The sequence below is a fragment of the Callorhinus ursinus genome, unplaced genomic scaffold (assembly GCF_003265705.2).
Source record: "Callorhinus ursinus isolate GAN/ISIS: 27379988/994484 unplaced genomic scaffold, GSC_fseal_2.0 scaffold1, whole genome shotgun sequence".
NCBI lineage: Eukaryota > Metazoa > Chordata > Mammalia > Carnivora > Otariidae > Callorhinus > Callorhinus ursinus.
The window spans coordinates 124,201,354-124,224,413 of NW_027397063.1; the positions used below are offsets into that span (position 1 = coordinate 124,201,354).

The 23,060-nt window shown below is 37.1% G+C and overlaps 1 protein-coding gene across 9 annotated transcripts in view; it reads right to left on the bottom strand.

Moving 5' to 3' along the window:
- Positions 1 to 23,060, bottom strand: part of SATB1 (SATB homeobox 1) — a 99,132-nt gene that overhangs the window by 45,394 nt on the left and 30,678 nt on the right. For 8 of the 9 annotated variants that reach the window (XM_025882841.2, XM_025882831.2, XM_025882776.2 and 5 more), the window contains 2 exons: positions 5,205 to 5,316; positions 2,443 to 2,897 (listed from right to left, as the gene is read on the bottom strand). In XM_025882841.2, the coding sequence (XP_025738626.1) occupies positions 2,443 to 2,897; positions 5,205 to 5,316 (567 nt within the window). The remainder of the gene's footprint in view (positions 1 to 2,442; positions 2,898 to 5,204; positions 5,317 to 23,060) is intronic. The other variant, XM_025882822.2, reaches the window with a different exon arrangement.

Below are 23,060 nucleotides of genomic sequence, written 5' to 3' on the forward strand. Positions count from 1 at the left end.
ACACATGTACGCTTGCATGTTTAAGAGCTCGTTCCCCAAAAGTGAACACTCAAATATACATAGAAAATTACACTTATTTAAGTCAAACAGCTTCAAATATGGCCAATATCCACTTCGACTGAGGATACCAATTACCAATATAAAGGTTTAAAACCAAATCCTTCTATCACTCAGGGCTCCAAATAATTTTTATGGTATAACTTTTTTCTACATTAGCTCTTTTTAATAAAGAGAGCTCGATACCAAAGCTGTCACTGTTTTCATTCCCCTACCACCCTCAGAAAAATTTAAGTCACTGTTTTTGATGTTAACCACAGAGATAACTATCTTTTCAAAGAGATTAATATAGCATAAAAAAGAGAGTGAATTCTAATTCTGCCTTCTTTCCAGCAGCAAATCCTAGAGAGATCCATGGAATCAGTCAGTGTGAGAACCAAATGCAGAACAAGTGATCAACTCTTCAGAGTAATGGTGTGACATCAAAACCCAAGAGAAGAAAAACTGTACTGATGGAAAGTGACTTCACACATCCCTCAGCTAATCTCTCTTGTCATTCTTCACCATATAAAATACATTCCTTAGTGCTTTAAGAAATAACAAATTGCTCAATTTTTAAAACATTTATCAGTAAATCTGTATTTCATTTGTGTTCATGTCAATGTCAGTCTTCGTGGGCTTTCAATTAAATTGAAAGCATTTTACTGATCTTTTATATAGAGACCTATTTTTTGCCCAGTACTGAGAAATACTAGCAGTCACTGCTATTTCCAAAAATAAAGAATGCTGCCAGAAACGGGATTATCTAGAGGTTGATTCTTGATTCATTCATTCATTCATTCACTCAATTCTTTAAATTACTGCTTCCCAATTGAATATGGCATCATGAAATTTACCAGCTACTAATGAACACATTTTTTAAGTTGTAAAAATAGAGAACTAGGTAAAATCATACAATCTTAACCTGAGACATAACCTTCTGCAACTACCCTTCAAAAAAGACAAATGATGCACAAAAAAAAAGATAAAGAAAGTGAAAACAAACACTAAGTTAGTTAAAGGCTTTGTCAGGCCTCCTAACTTTCAATCCAGTTAAGGCAAGCCAAAAATAAGTCACTGCTGGGATTCTCCTAGGTATGGAAACTGCCAACAAGGAATTAATACTAGATTATTTTTGTACCAGAATCTCATTCTTATAATCATGTAATAAACAAAATAACTTAAATATGAAAAGAAAGTATGAGTCAGGCCAAAAAATAAATTGACAAAAGAAATAACAGTGGTAAAACAAGAAAGTTGAAGGACATAATGTCCTGATTTCTAATCAAAGTTACATGTTCTCTTGGTTTTTTTAGTGTGCCTGGGCCAAAAATAAACACCATACATATTATATTAATTTCCAAAAAAAGAAATAAAAAATTCCTCTCATTCACAATTTAATAGAATGGATTTGTTTCGGGCTTTTCATCTTAAGGCCTTCCCATATCATATTATCACTCTTTCTCCAGGTCCCTCTAAACATCTTCCCTGCTGATAATATCTTCACAGGTATTTGCCCAGGAGGACAAAGGTGTGAATACGAGGGGGTGTATGCAGATCTCAGGGAGAAGTCTGCAAACTAAGGCCTGCCGGCCAAACCTATCCCGGGGCCCAGTTTTGTAAATAGTTTTACTGAAACACCAGGACACTCATATCCATTCACCTATCGTCGGTGGCTGCCTAACACAGGACACTGACACAGCTCTTACGGCCCTCAAAGCCTAAAATGTTTGCTATCTAGACTATTACAGAAAAGATTTGCTGATCTCTATCTAAAGAATGAAGTCTGGAGAAATACTAACAATAATGTAAAGGGGGAGAGGACAAAGCTAAGAAACACTTTAGGTTAGTAAGCCATATGTATACATATATGTATCCTCCCTGCCCCCAACGGCTGTTCAAATTAAATGGCAGAAATTGCTATTGAGTACCACAATGTTTTTGGGTTCCCCCCACCAAAAGTTGTACTGGAACATAAACAGGGCACATGTACATAGTCATGTTTGACACGGGGGTAACAGGAAAGACAGTAGTAGGCTAGAAGCCAGGAGTCCTACCAACGGCCCCGGCCAAATCATGAAACATTTCTCAATCTGCTATTACCAGCCTGTGCTCTCATTATGTAAAAGGATAGGCAATGCCAGTTTGAAATATAATTGACAGTGAATTTATTCTTTCAAGGCCCCTGAATCAAGATCGATCTGTACATAGTTCTTTCTTGGAGGTTCATGACAGGGAAAGGAGTGATAAAGCTTAGGCACCCCCGAGAACAGACAATTACGATCACATGACAGTAAGAATCAAATGTTAACACGGAGTAAAAGTACAAGCATTGGTAAAAGATGGGACTAAAGGAAGAAGAGAGAAAAAGAGAGAGAGAAACATTACCAAGAGAACAAAACTGACCTGAGTTCTGTTAAAAGCCACACGTGCAAATACGGCTTGGGAGATTCCTGCCCGTTTCAGTTCATCACGTACCCACTGGTAGATTTCGGAAGACACCTCTGTGTTGGTTGAAACCTGTTGCTCCAAAGGCTTATTCATAGATCGACTGACAGGGGGAGGGTGGTTCAAGTACTGTTGGTTTAAGGACTGCTGGGCTAAAAGTCTATTCACTGCATACTGCTGGTTCAGCAGCTGAGCCATCACCAGCTGCTGGTTGACCAACTGAGGACTGATGGGCGTTGACACAAGCCCAGGGTGCAGGTTCGGTAGAGGGGTCCGGACAGAGGGCTGGCTGCCATGGGAGAGCTGTGCGGGGGACGGAGGCTGCTCAGCTGTGTTCCCTGGGACCGGCTGCTGGCCAAAGTTGACATGATTGGCACCTTGCTGGGATAGTTCAGAAAGACTATCCATTTCTACTAAAGTAGACAAAAGGAAAGTCAGGTTAAGCCAACAGTGATGGTACTGATAAGGATTTCTGACCATTTCCTAAATACAGACAGTAGGCACAGGGCACATTAAAGATCCAATTAAACTAAGAAAATTTCCAGAAGGAACTCAATGGCTATGTTTTTACTTCCTTCTTCTGCACAACTCTACAAACTTTGAAAGGGGGACCATCATGTACTTCAGGTCTAATTTTACAATGCAGTTTAGACTTAAGGCATAAAATTAATTATTTTCAAATTCTATGTGACTAGTTTTGGGGTCAAACTATTATTCACTCTCACTTACTACTCCAAGAAGGCTTATAAGCAATGGCTATTTTAAATTAAAATAGCTTCTAGAAGAACACAGATTGCTTAACAGCAACCAGAGCTAAGAAAATACATGCACTAAAGAAAAAAGAAATATACACGTACTTTTTCACGATATATATTAACCATTATTACTCAAGGCAAAAGGTTTGAAAGGAAAAAGAGGACATAAATGTTATCTACGTTCAATTTTTACCTAGCCATGAATATATAAAGAAGTAATCAATATAATAAATAAAATGATCATAATGATAAGTAATAATAACTGAGGACATATTGAACACTGGGTTGGGTATCTTATATGGCTTGCTTCATTTAATTCTAACTATCATGGGTGGCAAGTATATCTGCAAGAGAATGAAGCAAATGATTTACTGTATTGCAAGCCAGCATACCCAGTTATTGCTAAGATCCAAATGTTTCTTGAAGAAGCTATGGCTATCACCAGATGCTAAAGACAGTCTTTCAGGGAAGGGGCGGGGAGTCATCCTGGTACAATGGTGATACTGTCACGATTTTGCAATTTATTATCACCTACCAGGATGAATGCTTCTCCCTTGGCTAGGTCTCTAATGTGGATTGGCTGAGAGTCAGCTGTAAGTATGTCAAATGCTTTGCTGTTGCAAGGAAGAGACTGGTTTGATGCTCTTAAATGGAAAGGCCGAGCATGGTTGTTGTATATGTGAATAGGTGAGTCTTTTCCAAATAGCACACCACGTTTCTGATGTATAGACTCTGGCTTGATTTTAATCATCATTTCTCTTTTTATTAAATATTCAGGCTTTATATTTAGAGGAACTTATCATATTGCCATAATCACTGATATATGCAAAATATAACTAAGAATTGGGAAAGAAACCTTCCATTTCTACCAGTGATATCAGCCCAAGTGGGCCATTCACAGGGAATAGTAATTCAAGCAATTATTCCAAAAATGATGCATTGTCTTCATTACAGCTCTAAGCTATAAAAGGCAAAGAATCTGTTTTGGTAGATGGATGGCTTTGCTTCAAATATTAAAAGCTAAAACATGCTCAAAATTCAGGTTCTCTTGTTTCTTAAAATCTTTAGGAGAAGTCATTATTGTTGTTGTTATTAAATGGATGCAATGGAAGGAAAGAGAAACAGATTTAAAACAGGGCACAATGCTATGCATATTAAACATCCCGTTCCTATATTATTTGGAAGGTACGGGTACGTGAGAGAAAGCATTAATAGAAATTAAAACATTAACCCTGATCACAGTGTTTGCTTTTGCAACACTAGCAAACTCAAAAGGGAGAAAACGTCATAATCGAAACGCTCAGGCCCAACACACAACTTTTATCTGTCATTTTTTACATTGCCGATAATTTTTAATGCATTTCCTGCATAATGCATATTGACCTGAAGTTACATGTGAAGATGGGCAGCCACACCAGAATTAAAAGTTGAGAAATGGTGTAGTGAGGTCTCTGGTAGGGATGGCGAAGCCGTGTGCTCACCGAAGTGCCTATCTAGAGGGGCTGGGGATGAGAGCTATAAAAATCACTTGATCTCAATTGTGGAAACTATAAATACAATTTAATTTCCTTAAAAATTGGGTGTAAAAATAGGCACTTTCTCTTTCTCTCAAACAAAAACAAAACACATAAAAGCATGATTTATCTCTGAGAGAAATCATAGCTAATATTAGTTATTCAAGGCCTGGTTAGGTCTTCACTGAGATGTTAAAAAATGACAGCTTCCCTCCTCCCGCCTCGATTTCCTGCATGTCTGACAACCAAGTCAGTTTGGCTGATTTAAACACAAACATTTATTGAATTTAATTATCTCATTATACTCATACCCACTCCCCACCCTCAAAGAAACATTCTAAATTGATCTCTAATTGGGCAATCACAAGCCCTGGCTTTAGATGTGACTTTGATAAACCCCCAAATGACACATAATGGTATGTAGCCACCACTGCAACAGTTTTTTGCTTACCCATCATATCTTTTGTCTTCTTGAAATGTTTGTACCACCTTCCAAATTCTTGACATTTTGCTGCTGAGACATTTGCATAGTAAGTGCTGTTCACAATGGAAGAAATCATACTCTGCATGAAGAGGGGGGGGAAACATTTGTAATACATATCAGCACAAGATGGAACACAAAAATGATTTCAATTGTGTAAATGGTATTTTTTTTAATCGACTGAGTACCAATACATTTCTGTTTCGCACTTTGGCTTAAAGCCTCAACTTCTTAAAATTCATTAAGTAGCACATCAAATGCTTATTTAAGTAGAAAGCAAGAGTCCACTGAGACCAGTATAAAGCTATCAAACCAACAGACTTTGCTCTAGTATTTATGGAACTTCTATCAATGTCATCTATTCTTAGGCTGACAAACCCTCACTGATCCCAATAAATACAAGTATGTGAAGATGACTTTATGATTGCAATTCATAAATAAACACTACTTTGAGTTTAAGTGACTGTACTCCACATCCCTGCTACTCAAAGTATGTATGGCCCAGGGACCAGCAATATTGGCATCACCTGGAAGCTTATTAGAAATGCATAATTTTAGGGGCACCTGGGTGGCTCGGTTGGTTAGGCGTCTGCCTTCGGCTCAGGTCATGATCCCAGGGTCCTGGGAGAGAGCCCTGCATCAGGGTCCCTGCTCAGCAGGGAGTCTGCTTCTCCCTCTCCCTCTGCCGCTCCCCCCCATCCCCCCACCCCAGCTTGTGCTCAGGTGCTCTTCTCTCTCTCCCTCCCCCACAAATAAATAAAGTCTTTAAAAAAAATTAAAAAAGGAATGCATAATTTTGGGCCCTACAAGTTTAGCAAGATCCCCAGGGGATTTGAGTGTACATAAGGCTTGGGAAACACCACTTGCGCTTTCTACTCCAATTATCTGGGTTTCAACTGGAGGTGCATTAACTACATTAACACTCTTCAAAGGTTAAATGACCACATTTAAGGAAAAAACAAACTATTCACAGAGATCCTCATTCAGAGAAAGAAACATCCCACAATCTTACCGCTAGCTTCAAGTACAGTAAAGCCAAGTTCTGAATTTCAAACTAACCATAAAACTTTAAAATATACACATTTCATGCTTACTAAATTTCTCAAGGATACCACAGAAGAGAAAATGACCTATTTTGTCATTTGTCTTCATTCTGCTTTTAACAAAAACCCTGAAAACAAAGTCAACAGTTTAACATATAAAAACAAAGACAGGAATGAGAATAATTTTTGGAGGATTTTTTTTTTAAACTCATTTTCAACAAAAAATGTTTTCTTGCCAGCAAATTTTGGTTATGGTAATTTCAGTAACTTAATTCATTGTTATTTTTAACCCTAACACCCATTACCTAGTAGCGGTTCAATTAATTCCCAACTATATTTTAGGAATAAAATGCACCACCCATCCTTCCCCCACTCCTCTGTATAGAAACCTGAGAACTTACATTTCAGACTTCAGTTGGTCTATGGTAAAAGAGTTTACAGAAAGCAGCGTTGTTTGGAAAACAGGGAACAACCAGAAAAGCCAGTTTGGGGACAAAAGTATTTTTATATCATTATCTTCTTTAAGCTACTTCTAATTTAGAGTTCTTTTGGTTACTATTGATTCTCCTGACCAGATCCAGTATCAGCGTTAATATTGTAACATGAAGACATTCCTATAATATGTAACTCTTGGGGATCTTTGAAGAATTTCCTGTGAAGTTGTATTATTTATGCAAAACATGGCTACCTAAGAGGCATCGTGATATCTTTTTTTTTTTTTGGACACTTTATATTTTATAGTCATCTTATTTCTCCAAAAAGACATTCTTAATGTGCTCGTGGTTCCCTGCCATTAATCCAGTAGCTTGCAATTTTACTAAGAGCCTCCCTCAGTCCAGAGTACAAAAAGATACTTAGCAAGGTTGCCAAAACCAGAGCCAGAAGATTACCTGATCCAGTTAACAATCCGTCAGCTTCAATCACACTTACTCTATTGTAATAACGGATCAATAAAGTCAGACACTAATAAAACTACTGAGATTGCTGATGGATAATGGTGATTCTGCAAATGGATGACAGTTGATGTTCTTCCACTTTGGTCCAATTTTTAAGACATTATTACTCTTATTCCTAGACATTCTAGCAGTTTCTTAAATGTCAATACAATAGTACATACAAGTTTTAGATGTAGTTTATGTCTTAGTTTTCAAAAATGTATGGGAATTACCTAAATTTTGCTGAGGTTTCTGACAGACAGTCTATTCAGTTTGCCAACAGTTCTGTATATGAAATCTGCTCTTTGCCGCACACCTACTATGTGCCTGGCCAGTACTAGGGATACAAAGGCAGATTAAGACACAGGCTCTGTCTATAAGAACTCTACCATCTATTAGGGAGACAGATACATAAACAGATGACTTCAATTTAATGTGATTTAGGAGACCAACAGTGGAAAATATATGGGGGGACAAAAGGAAGAATACATGGTATGTGGAAAAACAACCCATCTGAAATATTTTTTATAACATTAGAGCCCGTATGTAATAGTGCTATGTAGTTCATTAGTATCCATATGTGGAAAATAATATCCATATGTGCATGATCATCAAAGCTTCCTCCTGCCCTTATTTAACCCTAACTTGGAAGGTTCTGTCCTTAAGTGACTTTTTGGATGCTTTCTACTCTGTCAAGTGGTGTGTGCTTAAGAAACTCTGATTAATGTAAATATTAGCCTAAGCAAGATGTAAATCAAAAGGCTAATCCGCAGGGTATGACACATGCCAAAGCCACTTTTGAAATTCTCTGACTTTCTGTGCTTTCAGGGGGCTGGGAAATATTCCATAATTCAGGGTAACTTGGGGTAACCTCTATTTTTATTGGAACAATATGCAGTAATTTGTAAGACTAAACTGCTCAAGTGGCCACTGCATGAGGACTTTTTGTTTCTTGCAGTAAAATCCCTATTGGAGACTTAGGTGTGGCATCTGACAGGACTATGGGTTTCAGGGGCAAGAAAGAGAGATTTCAGAATCTTGTGGGGCACATGGCGTTTGAAAGATCATATTCAGTACTGGTTCTTAAATTTGGAAAATCATAAAGAAACGCCTATTACTTGGATAACACAAATAACAAAATCAAGGGGGGGGTAAGATTTTTCCTAGAGGATGACAGGCAGGGGGGAGGCAGACCAACATCCACGTTTTTAAGGAGAGATGCTTAGGATTCTTATGTCAATCAAAAAAAGACTCTGGTTTAAACAGATTACACTAAGTTGTGAGTTTATGCAGCTCTGGGTCTCCATATTCTTTTCCAGCCCAAATGTCTGGCATATACTAAACACACACTAAATATTCATTTGATGAAAGAGAATAGCTAAATCCTCATTTAAGTCCAAAATGTGTAGCACACTGGCAGTGTGACCTTGTTCAAGGTAATTGACTCTCATTCTATCATAATCCCCCTTACTAAATGGGAATCATAGCAGCACTCACTTCATAGGGTTGTTCTGAGAATCCATCCATTCGGGCATATTTTTTTTCATTCATTCAGCATATAACTACCAAACTCCTACTAGGTGCCGAGCACTAGGCAAGTTACTAGACAAAGAATGAAGAGAGATACTATCTACACTTACACAGACAATAAATAAAATAATGAATGTTATGCAATTAGCACAGAGCTGGGAACATACCCGAGTATGGACTTAAGAGATGTTAATTACTATGACAACCCTCTGCCTCCTCCTCCTCACTGGCTTTTATTATATGATCACATTTCAGATCAGTCAAAAGACTATGCTTTATATAACAGAAGAGTATCAGAATTTTCAAATGAAGTATTTTAAGTCAAATACATTTTCTTATGAAGAACAGAGTACACTAACTAAATTTATTAAGTTATAAGTCGGGTCAAGGGACCATGAGAAAACCACCAAAGGAAAAAAGTATTCCCCTCCTTTTTTTCAATAGTCCAGTCTGGCAGTATCTGGTGAGGCTAGCCTGTCCCTGGTAGCCGGCCTCAGGAAGACAAACACCACTTCTGTGACGTGGATTTTCGAGCCATGCCCTCTCCCCTCTCAGGCTAATAGCAGCTCATCCTTCAGGACACAGTTCAGGGATCCCCACTTCTGCAAGCCTTTCCTGACTTAGTGTCCATCCGGCAAATAGCACCTCCGCAGCACTCTTCTTCCAGCTGTGAGTCTTGGGTCTTATCTCTCACCTGGACTCGCCACAGGGCTGGGCACGTATTAGGTGATCAATCAAAGGATTAAAGATCACTGAAATTAGCCATTACTGCAGGCTACCAGAAAATCCTTTTTTTTTTCTTTATGTTCCTAAAGGTCAAAAGTAATGGCAGCTTGTCACATGAATCTTTTAAATACATCACTTTTAGCTGTCATGATAGAACTCATAGTTTAAAGAAACTTTGTTCATTAATTTGCAAGAGATCCCTTCCCAGGTTTTTCAAAATACATCCACACAGATGTCTCGGAAGTCGCAGTGCTTGGTGGTTATGTTATTCCAGTTCTCTCTCTCTCGCGGTGTCTATTTATACAAGCTCTCCAAAGCACTTGGAAAAAGGCACAACTTGTATCGTAAGTTTTCCTATTCAGTGGCCGGTCTCTGTAGAACGTCAGTGTTCAGGGAATAAAATAATCAGGCTGACCAAACTCAGTCGGCTCAAATCCCAAGTTCAAAGGCCACACAGTACACCAACCAATGAATAGGCCCACAGCTTCCAGTGTTGGGAAACGCAACCTGAAAGTTGGCAGAAATTGGCTGTGGGTCTCATAACCCCAGTGTGACACAATATTCTCATCCTAGGAGCCAAGTTGTAAGCTTTTCTAAGATCCATAAAGCACATGTCTGCTCCCTATGAAGAGCTTCGGTTCTTTCTGAGAGTCTGCTGAAGTTCCGATCTGAAAGAATGCCATCTTCACAGAAACCCCAGTACTCTAGAATGATACCATCTGCCACAGGCTGAGCTGCCTTTTCAGCCAAATACATTATTTATAACCTTTCTAATTGTGAAAAGGTAAGGGTGGAATTTTTCTAAAGCCTGACTTAGATATAGTTAGAACATTCTGAACCTTTGCTCTCAAATACTGCAGGTCTCCAAATGTGAAAAGTAAAAACAACAAAAAACCCATAAGGAATTGGTTGAGGTCATATCCTTTTTCAAGATAGTATATATTCTTTCAAACCCTACTAGAATATAACTATGCTGTAGGTATATATATTTAGAACACATTTAGAAACTGAAGGAAGGTTGTTTTATTTTTTCTACTTGGTCATCTTAGTAGCCAATGAAGAGGTTTAGGGAGAGGTGAGGCCTTCTGGAGGAAAAAGAAAAAAAAAGGTTTATCAACTAGGGAAAGGCAGTGATCTGATTACCCTTAAAATTGCTTTGTTGTGCCTTTAACAACAACAAAAAAACCCACCCCAAAACAATGCTAATCAGGTTATTCAATCATTTAAACCAAAACTGTTCATGCTTTTCTGCCAAATCAACCAACCACAGCAAAATCTGTTATCTCTGATTGCTCAGCTTCCAGTCAAAAAACAGTTAACCCCCACTATACCAAAAGTTTTCCAAAATACCCTCCCAGCTCTGCGTGTTCATGGAGAATAAAGAGAAAGCCATGTCATCTTTAAAGGGTAATTGAAGTGCTGTACCATATTTGCATATTACAATATACTCCAATAAACTAAACAGCCTGTCCCGGAAGCCAGCAGCTCCCTAGCATTTCATCTGATCTCCATACTGACTTTTGTGCACTCTCTATATTTTTTAAACAGGACTGGGATATCATGATCAAAACTTACTAAGGACTTGCTGACGGTTTAACTGAGGTGGGAGTAGCAAGAGCATCTACAAAATGGTGGCTCACCCATGTTTAAAGCTTTCAGGCTCCATCAGCAGAGAGGGCAAAGGCTACAACATCTTATTTACACAATTATCTAAATACGATTAAACAGCTGATGGACAAATATTAAACTGGAAAATGTATAGTCATTTCAGCTTAATGTAATCCTCTTTCTGTAAACACCCAGGATGATTTTTTTCAACCAGAACAGTCCTGACATCTCATAAGCCTAAGGGTGAATAGCAAGAGATTGTTTTTGATAGTTATAAATATTCAAAAGACATGCAGACCATCTGCTTTCATAATACAGGTAAAGCAAGACTGAAATGGTGACTGCTGTACAAAAATGATTCTTTTAACAAAGTCTTCCTCTCCTCGAAAACTATAAAGACAGATGTCAAAAACTGTTTACACAGAGCAATCAGGAGCGTGCAAAATGTAATATTCCTTTTACACACAGTGCTTGCTAAAGAGATTTTTTTTTCTTTTTCTTCCCATCTGTGTGTTGCAACACATTTCTACAAGTTAAAAACATTTTTTTCAAACAGAGATCTCATGAATACCCAAAAACATGCTATCTGGTTTCTGAATGCTAATTAATTTCAACTAAGGAATCTGAATATCTTTTTCTGTAGGAAGGAATGTATGTTTTGAATTGGAATACTCTAGAGACAGCAAGGGAAATAATCTTGCTCAGGTTTAATTCTATAAGGCGATTTTCATGGTTCTACCTTGTCTGTAATATATACCTGCCATGTCCATGTTTTAAATGAAAGCACATTACTGCTAATGTCTTTGGCATAAAGTCTAAAATAATTGTTTTCTGAAATAAATGCCCGCACATGTAAAATGTATATACAGAAATCTCTAACTTCTCAGTCGATGCAGAGTGATGCATAAAACCCTACAGTTAATTTTCAGGACTGGAACACTAATCCTGACAGTAACCTTTTTATGTATTGTATTAATGGCACAGAGGCATTAAGTACCTTTTTATAATTTTCAATAAAATGAGCATTTACTGAACAATCTGTCAAACTGCTGGCTCCCTATTCTTTTACATTTTTATTTTTCAAGAAGTGTAACTTCATATACTCTGATGTCCCCTCCTCTTTCCTCCTGTCCTGTCTACGGCCTGAATTTTCACAACAGATTTTACATGCGTGTGAAAAGCTCAAAGGTCAAACTTTAATTCTGAATCAAATGGAATCAACTCCATATTCAAATACAGTTTTAATAGGGATTCTCAGCAAATGGAGTTTTCTTTTAATCCCAAAGGATACCAAAATACCACAAATAAGCTCTACGAAAGAGGTATCACATGAGATGGTGACATGGAGCGAAATCTCTTGAAAATTAACAGGTAGTCCCCCATCTGGTATTTGGGGGTGGGAAGGAAGGGAAATGGTTTCAATTTATGAGAAGCAAATGGCAGGATTTCTAAGTGTAATATTCTGTTTGTGCATGTTAGCTTATGTTCCCCAAATCTTTCCCTCTGGATCCTCTATTGCTTTCTAAGCCATTCTCTTGGGAGATACAACTGGGGCATATTCGGAATCTCAATTTGTTGAGAGGAGACTAATCACTTATAAATTTTACTTAAACTCCAGTTGTCATAGTTATGGCTCTTGCCATCTTGATCAATCCAGTGTCTGAAAATGGCATTTTCACAGAAAGTAACCCTTGTATCATGCTAAAAATGGAATCTCAGAACAAAGCTCCAAAAGAATACAAACAGAAGCACAAAGAGAACACACCTAAATCTGTTTTAATTTTCTTACATCTCCTAAAGGTGAAAATGTGATCATTGCAAAACACAGAAATCTTATTTAAATATCCAATTCATAATTTTTTAAAGAAAATGTTGGTTCACAGTTCATATGGTTTTTCCACATAATTAAAGTAATTTTACATAAGGCCCAGATAATATCCTTTGACCAGATTCTCTACTCTTTTTATATAAGTACCTATTCTAGATCTTTCTTACCATACCTAAACCTTCTTATTCGAATTAACTGAATATGCTAGTAAAGCGCTTAAATTAGAAAATATTTGTTAAAAGATGTACTACGACTAATGGCATGTAATATTTCAAATTAACTGCACAGAGAAGCTTACATTTGTTCATCTGCAATAGGCAGGGGATTGAACTAATCTCCAAGGTCCCTTCTAACAGCTTTCAGAGTCTATGAAATCTACACGTATTTCCAAACAGAGGTCCTATAGGGTCTCTTCAGTGACTTAAGAAGATTCACTTGTAAGACACATCATCCATTTGCAGGCACTCACTGCCAATGTCCCAACCACAGTTTTATTATTAGGAAGGTTAAAATATCCCTCCCGCCCCCCATATCTTGCTTATAATGTGATTATTAAAAATATACCCATCATTATTAAATTAAACATTATATTACTCCAAATTGAATTTTTGGAAGTTTTTCAGTAGATTAAATCTAGTGCCTTTTATTTTACAGCAAAAATTGTTACCTAAGATTCTAAATTTTAGGTACTCTCTACCAACTTGCAAATTTGGGGGAATGCTTGCTTATTCTTTCTCTGATGGTCCGTGTGTACTTAAATCTCCCATCCTCTATGGAGATTAAAATTTCTAATATCTGCATTTAGACATAGAAAAAAAAAAAAGCAAATTTGTGTTCAGTTCCAGGGGTCCTAAATAAAGCATTTTGAAAAACAGTAAGCCACAGAGTAAAAGGACTGAAGAAGTTTGAATCCATTTTTTTTTAAATAAATACAGTTGACCCTTGAACAACATAGGTTTGAACTGCATGGGTCCATTTATATGCAGTTTTTTTTTACAGTACTGTATTTTCTCTTATGATATTCTTAACATTTTCTTTTCTCTAGCTTACTTTATTGTAAGAATACAGTATATAATATAAGTAACATACAAAATATGTGTCAATCAACTCTTCATGTTATCCGTAAGGTTTCCGGTCAACAGTAGGCTGTTAGTAAAGTTTCTGAGAAGTCAAAATTTATACGTGGATTTTCGACTGTGCAGGGGGTCATTGTCCCTAATTTTGTGCTATTCAAAGGTCAACTGTACCAGAATTAGGCTCTGTAACTCTTTACAGATTATATATTCCTTCTCTTCATTCCTTCTTCATATGAATGCTAGTAAGATTTTAAACCATATTGCCTGAAACTTGGGGAGAAAAAACAGTCCAGCTTTTAGCTTTTTATGGAACCACAAGACTCTCTTTGGGAATCTCATGAAACCTTTGAAAGGTCTCGCCACATATACTCCCGAAAGTAACTTTTAACTTCTAGGTCAGCACAAACCCCCAGGAGCCCATTACAGGGTCCATGGATCCTCCCAGATCTGATCCAAGATTTCCCAGGAGGCTAAAGTCTAAATCATATTTTTGATTTCTGTGTTTTATTAGTTACTGTTGTTAACCAAGACTTTCCATGTCTACTCAATAAATATAAACCAATGTCACATTGGCATTAGGTCACAAAGAAAAATCAAATTAATCTGTCTCATGTTTATCAACAGTATGAGAATGCTTCACAGTTTTGGAAACTGCCATATACTGGTAATCACCTCTTTAGGAGTTATAGTAAAATGGTAAAAATGTGTTGCACAGGTTGAGGTTGGACATCAAGAGATAACGAGCCCCGTCCATCACTGGAGGTATGTGCTACTGGCTGAGCTGGTGCTCATGCAGAAGGGTGGACAGACCAAGTCCCTGAGGCCCATTCTGGAATGGCTGAACAGTTATCTACACTTGCAGCTCTCCCTAAATTCAGGTGATTCTGAGCCTTTATATAGCTGACTTTTACACACAATGTGTTTATAGCTCTAAACGGGGTCTCCAATGCCAAATGTGGACTTTAGAACACCAACTGAGGAATGGACATTGTGAGCCCATACGGGGTGGTACTGACTGTTAGCATTTCTATGTTGGCAGCATCAGCATCTTTGTCTATAAATCACTTGACTCTGCTTTTGAAATTTTCCTTCTTTATTTATTTTTAAATATGAGAAATGGGCAAATGGAACTAACAGTAAAAAAGCACGGATCTCAAATATAACACAACTGAGCCAAAATGAAAAGTATTAGCCATGCTGAAATACATGTTCGATTATGGAAGAAAAATCTTAAACATGCATATAAATATATTGCTAAAGATTGTGCTTAACGGTGACCTGTAATTAGGTCTTTTACAGCATTTTTTACATCTCTGGGTCCCTTGTACCTCTAAGACTACTGTTCTGCTTACAAACATGTAAATTTGTACATATATTCAAGAATATCACAACATGAGCAAAAAGACGAGACAGCCTGGGATAACAGGTTTCCTTAGAGAAAAATTCAGAGGTAATTTGCTCTTGGTTAGATAAATTAAAAATTCAGAATTAAGTAAAATAGCAAAAATACTTTGTACAGTAGGATACTATAGATCTGAGTATCTATAACTACTACTAATAAAACTACTGACATAGTTTATTGGTTCACGAAATAATACGGTGAAAATCTCATGAGGCTACGTCTGCTCCACAGATATTCCTGAGATCCTACTGTGTGCCAGGATTTACAATTGCGACGACAAATCAAACTTAGTCCCTTTGTGACAGTTAATCACAATGTAAGCCGAGCCTAGTTAGTCTGCACATAATTTCAGTGTGGAAAATACTACGATGGGTGCACAAAAGCAGGATGGAGCCCTGAGTGCAGAGAGTAGGGAAGACAGGAGTTCAAGAAAAGGGTACCAGACAAGCTCCCACCTGCATGACAGTCCCCTGGGGCATCTTTATCCTCTTTGGACCTTGTCTAGTCTAGGGAACCTTATTGCTTAACTTACAGATGGGCACTTAAACTGCAAAGTTTAGGGCGCCTGGGTGGCTCAGTTGGTTAAGTGTCCTCTGCCTTCGGCTCAGGTCATGATCCCAGGGTCCTGGGATCAAGACTCCCTCATCGGGCTCCCTGCTCAGCAGGGAGTCTGCTTCTCCCTCTCCCACAGCTCATTCTCTCTCTCTCTCTCTCTCTCTCTCTCTCTCAAAAATAAATAAAATCTTAAAAAAAAAAAAGAAAGTGCAAGGTTTAGCCTTTCCCCACTTCCATTTTAAAATACGTGGGAACTTTATAATACTTCAAAGGATGATGCTTAAAGGGTCCCTCACAGGTGAGAATGTACTATAACACAGTCCTCTGATTTTTCTACAAATGAAAAGTTCTTGGTTGTTTCCATAAAAATGAATTTTGCATCAAAATCTTCTATGGAGCAGCAGTTTCTCAGACGATGCAGCACCCCCAACGGAAATTTCAACCCCTCAATACCCACGTTGCAGAAAAACAGCCAAAGTTATTGTACACTTTAGAACTGAGCACTGTTCTAAATGTGTAACATGTATTAATTCACGTAATTGTCATAACAATCCTGAAAAATTGGTACTGTTATCTTCCTACTTTATAGAGGGAATTGAGGCATGGAGAGTCACTTTCCGGAGCTTACAGAGCTGGTAATGAGAGCGCTCACATTCTTGACTCCTAGGTAATGAATACCACAAGCTCACTAATGAAAGTGATGGCAAAGAGCAATGACACACACAAAGACTCACATTAAAAATGACAGAATGAAGTTGCTGAAGAAATACAGCACTTGGAGAAAGAGTTCCATTAAGAAATAAAAAGAAAACAAAATCAAGCTCTGTCCTACGTTAACATAACCCAGGAGTTTCAATACCTCCCAGGAAATCCTATTGTTACGTTTCATAAAGTCAATGCTTGTTTCAGGTAGCTCTGCATTTTTTCACTGCCTGGGAACAAATGCTGGATTGGCAGTAGAAAGGGACAAGCCTAGGTGAACCAGTGGTACCCACAGATGAAGTCCCCTGTCTTCTCATTTGGGTAAGAATGTGATCTCAAATGGTGCTAACGAAGCATTACTCTTCTTAACTTTCGACTTATCATCTGGTTTGCATCTTTAATCCCTTTGAGTAAACTAAATTAGATTAGCATTTTTATGGGAAAATACTGCAATAAAAGATAATTTTTTTAAAGAAGAAAGGAAAAGATGATGGCTAAAAAGGTTAAAGTTTTAGTGTAAAAATGAAAGAAAAAAAAAGACTACTGAAGGAAGTCTGCTACCTTCTCCACAATGAGGAATTCTGCAACGTTATGAATTGTCCACGATGAAACTCCAGCACCCCATAATAATTCTGCATATGAGAACACAATACAATCTTACATTTCTGAAGCGCCCTTCATGCAAGCATCCCAGGGTGCTTTACAATCATTATGAGTTAAAATTAAAACTGAAGCACATACAATTCCTAATAGAATCATTTTAAAAATGCTAAACAGAACAAATAACTTTTAAGTCTAGATTTAAAAGTCCCAATAGCCAGAGCGTTCCTCACTTCAATTGGCAATGAGCTGCAGAGCCGGGCTGAGGCTCTCTCCTGTTATGTTAAAGGCTCTCTTATGTTTTTTATACTCGGAGCACGTTATGATCAAGCAGTTTCCAATGAAACAGGAAAAAAAAATTGGGTGCGTGTATCTGTTTGTTTTGATTATTCTGAAATTTAAGGTCTTTTGTTTATTTGTTTATGAGTCTGTTTGGCCCATTCTGACATGAAATAAAGCAGGTTTAAAAAGCAAATCCAGATAGAGCCCAACTTGAAATTTAAGTAGTAATTGTGAAAAAAGATACTCCAAAAGCACTCTAAAACTAGCTCTGTTTTAGCAAGAAAATCAGATTGATTAGCATGATTTGGTTAACTTCTTAAAAAAAACAATTAGAAAATAGCATTTAGTAGTCTTTCTCCAGGCCATGTCTACTCCTAAACCTTGGCAGAATTTATTATTCTGCAAATCAGAAAAAAAATAGGGGAAATGCTCTCATGATATGGTAATTTTCCTTGCATTAGTGATTTTGAGGTCAAAGGAAACCTGTTCAGATCTAAAACAAAGCACAGGTAAAAATCTATTAAGTGAAAATGAAGTACTTACACACTATTAAGCACTCTCTAAATTGGCATGGCTTAAACTCTTTTATGTTTTACTATTGTGAAAAGATAGCAGCTATAAAATATTTGAGATCAATCCATTTTAAGTTAGATGCTTTATTAAGTTTGGCTTTTTTGATTAATTTATCCGAAAGGTTACAGAGAGCTAACATCAAGCTACAGTAAAATTCTTATGTATCTAAATCAGCTAAAAATGAGCCTGATATACGAGATTCAAAAAGGAGAACTTGCAATTTGGAGCACATTCTTATTCTTCTATTGTAGATTCTATATATTATAATATTAACACAATAACTCACTAAGTTGAAAGAGAATGAAGTAGTAACTGGTTCAAAAAAGAAGGCAGGAAAAATTATCAGCAGTTCATACTACTACCCATATAAGACTGGTTTACCATTTCCTTTATGGATCTCACCATGAATACAATTGCTGAAAATGGTAATAAAATCCAACCAGCATCAAGTACTTCAGTGCCTGGCCAAGCAATTTTCATAACCTTGGATCCCCATGGTCAGTAGGGTAAGGGCTGGGAAAAGCTTTGTAATTTAAAAAAGGATACATATTTAACAACAAGATTTATGTATTACATCAGGAAGGGGCAAGTACAAAATCCTACAAGCACATCTCAAACAGGAAATGCTCTATTTTTAAATGGAGCTGGCCAGTTATATCCACATCCATCATAGCAGGCCAGTGGCTGACTAAGGTCTATACTTGCAAACAGACTCAAGAAATTCAACTGCCCACTGTTTCCAATGCAAATGCCTAACATTGTCTTGGGACTCAAAACAAAGGGCTAGTAGCTCAATTATACCTACTGATCCAGATGAATGTGACAGGATGTGGGAGGAAGTGACTGCCACAGAGCTGCTCAACTCAACCCTTTTGGAATCTCCCAAATACCAGATTATCCCAAAAGTCAGTCCCTGTGGTCTGAACTCCCTCTCACCTCTAAACTAGGGGCATGGAACGACGATACCTTTAAAGGAAGTCAATGTACAAGTAACAGAATCAAATCCCATATGCTAAAGAAAAATTTCAGCAGTGAGAATAAATGCAATTGGAAAACCGTAAGCAGTTATCAGTACTTCAGGGAAAAGGAAGTATTTTATAAACCACATCAAATTAATTTGAGAAAGCCTTAAAAAAAAAAAAAAAAAAAAGTCCGTCATCTACATGTGACCAAGAAGGATATTTGGTTAAGCTCACAGGCTCTGGGCATGAATTCTCATCCCTCTGCTTTACCAGCTCTGTAATATAAGACTCATTTAAACATTCTATGCCTCAGGTTTCCTCAACTGAGAATGGGATACAAACTATATACTGCTTAGGGTGATAGATTTGCCCATGATACAACAAAAGCACTAAATAAAAGTTATTATTATTTCAACTATTAAAGTGTATCATCCTTATTACTACATAGGAAATAGGATGCCTGTCACATAGCAGACTGTCAATACATATTTTTGAATGAATAAGTATGTGGATATGTGAATAAATTTCATAGGGTTAGACTCTCACATGAAATACAATATATGAATATTGATGTTGGATATTCACGAGAGAAGTGATTACTGATGTTTATTTTAAAATTTTCAGAAATGTTATCTCAGTCTAAAAACTATGAAACAATAATGCAAAGTGCAGTTTAAAAAACATATATTTACAGCATAACTGATAGGGATTTTTAAATTGTTGCTCTGGTGTTCTGCATCATATAGACTGAAAATCAACTGAGCACAGAGGTTTATTAAATGTCTATGGCAATGACTGTCAAGTATCCTAGAATCAGCATGGTTAAATGGTAAGCTTCCAGAGGGCAGGGTGATTTACCTGTTTTTCCAATACCTAATAAAATGTCTCACATATATTACATTCTTAGATGCTGTCAGGAAAAGGAAAAGGAAAAATGATTTTACTCAGTATGACTTCTAAATGGAACGTTCAAACCTAAATATATTTTATATATGTTTTACTGCTTGAAAATAAAATGACGATTCTCACTTACTTCATGTGGGACTTGGGCCTGGAGCTACATTTCCCCAGGTGAGAAAGGAAATAGAAGGTGACCCAGTGCCTTAAAAATGTGTGAGTGTGTGCACATGTGTGTGGTGGAGGAGGGGTGGGAAAAATGTACCTATCAGATTTAAAATTTCTCAGGACTATCTGACCTAAACATTTTTAGAAGAAAGACGTTAGGCTGGGAGAAGTAATAACTGACCTTTTACTTATGGTACTTTTAATAAAATGAATCTATCCTTATACTGAATGTATATATATTTCTCCAGTTCTTAAGTTCAATTTCTAAAACTTCAGGGAAAACTAAAATGAAAATGAAACGCTTTATTGTAAATCAAAATGTTTACTTTATTTAACTCCCCATTTACCTCCCGCATCCATACTCTCAATGTTCTCATGACCACAGGATTTCTTGTCCCCAAGCTAGATTTATTCTTTCCTTACTTGCAGTTCAAAATACAACGCCCACCTTATCCAACCACATCCACTGAAAAAAGTGAGAGTAACAAGAAAGTGACCAACTGCAGATCCATAAGGAGCTAAGTGTTTGTGTCTTAGCAGGTTTTTACAAAAATAAACATGTGGTACAAAAACTTAATAGATGGATGTCAATCTATTTGGGCAGATTTATGATTTAGAAAAGCAGTAACAGAAATAAGGGCATAGTTACAAATCAAACCACATGCACCCTTATGGAGTTCCTGCATCTGGAGAAAACCTTGCAAATATTATCAGACATTATGGAAAGACAACATAAGTATTCATTTTGAAATCAACACACTCTAAAATTTATCACTGGGAAAGGACTTTTAGGTCGGTCACTGACCAGCATTTTGACTTTAATCTCTAGGGCCACTGGCTCCTTCATCTGTCCAAGGAGGAGTCTGGGTAGGATAAAACTTAGTTCTAAGATTCCAAGGACATCTGCCCAGCAAGTGTGGGCAATCCTCCTAAGAGCATTGGAGGCAGGCTTGTCAGATACCCCAGGCACATTCATGCTGGATTCCCACTGGTATTCTCTCCCAGCCTCTACTCTATAGAGGGAGCTGAACTGAGGTCTGCAGGGTGGACATTCTGCTCAGCATAACAGTAAGGGACTCTTATAGCTATACTTGCTACTGAAGTATTTTATCATATTAAACAAAACTCTTAATGTACAGCAAAATGTGGATGCTAGATTGTATGTTCAAAATTCTGAAGTGAATAAATCAAAACTCCACAGGGGGGTAAAACAAGTCTTAATTAAGAGTTGGCATTTCTTGATGGTAGGTTCCATTTTGTATAAGACTGAGGCAATATTTTTTTGCTAGGCACTTTTCACAATGCCATCTTCATCACTCTCTCTCAACCACAGGGGAAAGAAAGAGTAGTTTTGCCAAGCTCAGCATATATTTTGGGCTTAGGCCTTACAGAGTCTGGATTTCTCTGCTTTAACTAATAACTTATGACAGAAAAGAAAATAAAGAAGCGAATGGAAAATAGTTCATTATTAAAACATTCTGCATTGAGTACCAAGAGTCATGGACTCATTCTAGAGAAAGAAACAAAAGATGACACAGCAGAGTATAAAACAGTTCACTCATTTAAAAGAACAGGTTGCATTTTTTCAAAACATTAAACGTTAAATTAATTTCAAATATTTGTTGCTGCTGGTAAACAACACAGTTTTTCAGAAGATATTTTTAAAGAAAAGACAATTGTAATTATAACTGATGTTGAAGTTACAGCCTGGTTCCACCACTCAGCGATTACTGCAGGGTCTCCAGCTACACACAGATGCACGTTCCTCCAAAGGCCTCTACAGAAATTCACCAATGTAGGACTCTAAAACCAAGCCCCGAATTTCATTTTGTCATTCTGTTTAATGTTATAATTGTCTGTATTCAATTCATTTCCCATGATAACATTAAGTAAACTCACAATTATATTTAGAAGCTATAGTGAGGTGGAGTTTACTGGCTGAATGTTGATGTCATTTAACAATTAATTCTCACTGCTTCTATCAGTAAATACTCATACTAGCATCGTCTTCTCCAGGTCACGGTAAATGCCTTAAATCTTTGCCTGAATTTACTTCCAAAATCAATGGGACATTTAGCAACACGTAGATACACGGCATTCCTGTACTGGGTGTTTATGCGTATTTTAACTCTGGGTTTAAAAAAAAAAAAAGTTTATTTCTAGGACATTTCAAATTTTCAAATGCTAGCAACCAAGTGACATATTATCTGAAGTTGTCTGCAAAACCCAAAGTCCCAGATGTAAGAGTCACCTGCTTCATTATATCATCCTATTGATTTAACTGTGTTTAATTAATTTAAATTACTTTTATTCGATGGTTATAAATTCACATCCTCTCTACTCCAAGGGTGAGAGAGGGAAGATAGAAGGAAATAAGCTAAAATTACAAAGAGCGTTTGCCCTGAATTCCAAGAAACTGACACTTGCGATATAGAAAATATTTTACCTATGACTATAGCTTACCTTAAAAGAATATAGAAAGCCATAATTAACTACAGACTTAATTCATTTGCTCTATTCCTGACCACTGTTAACAAATATCAAAGTAAAACTGATGGACTATAGCCTGAGATGCATGGAGTTTCCATAACACAGCAGCAAAAAAGCCCACAAAGCTTCCTTCCAAAGGTACTAGGTACCCTCACAAGCATCGCACTGGAAATACATTTTGAGAATATCTCAATTGCAGAAATGTTTTTAGCAAAATCATACAATTCACATTCAAGTGACTGACAGACTAACATTCAGAATTACATTTTGAACTTGAAATAAAAGAACTTTGAAACGAGGTAAAAATCCGGTTAGATCGTACTTGAATTATACTATATCATGGGATGACCTCACATTGGGTTTGACACTGAGGGATGGCATTCTAACACAATTATGTAGTGACTACACAAGCAGCCCATTAAGAGCAGGTTCACAGCACCCTTTTCTAT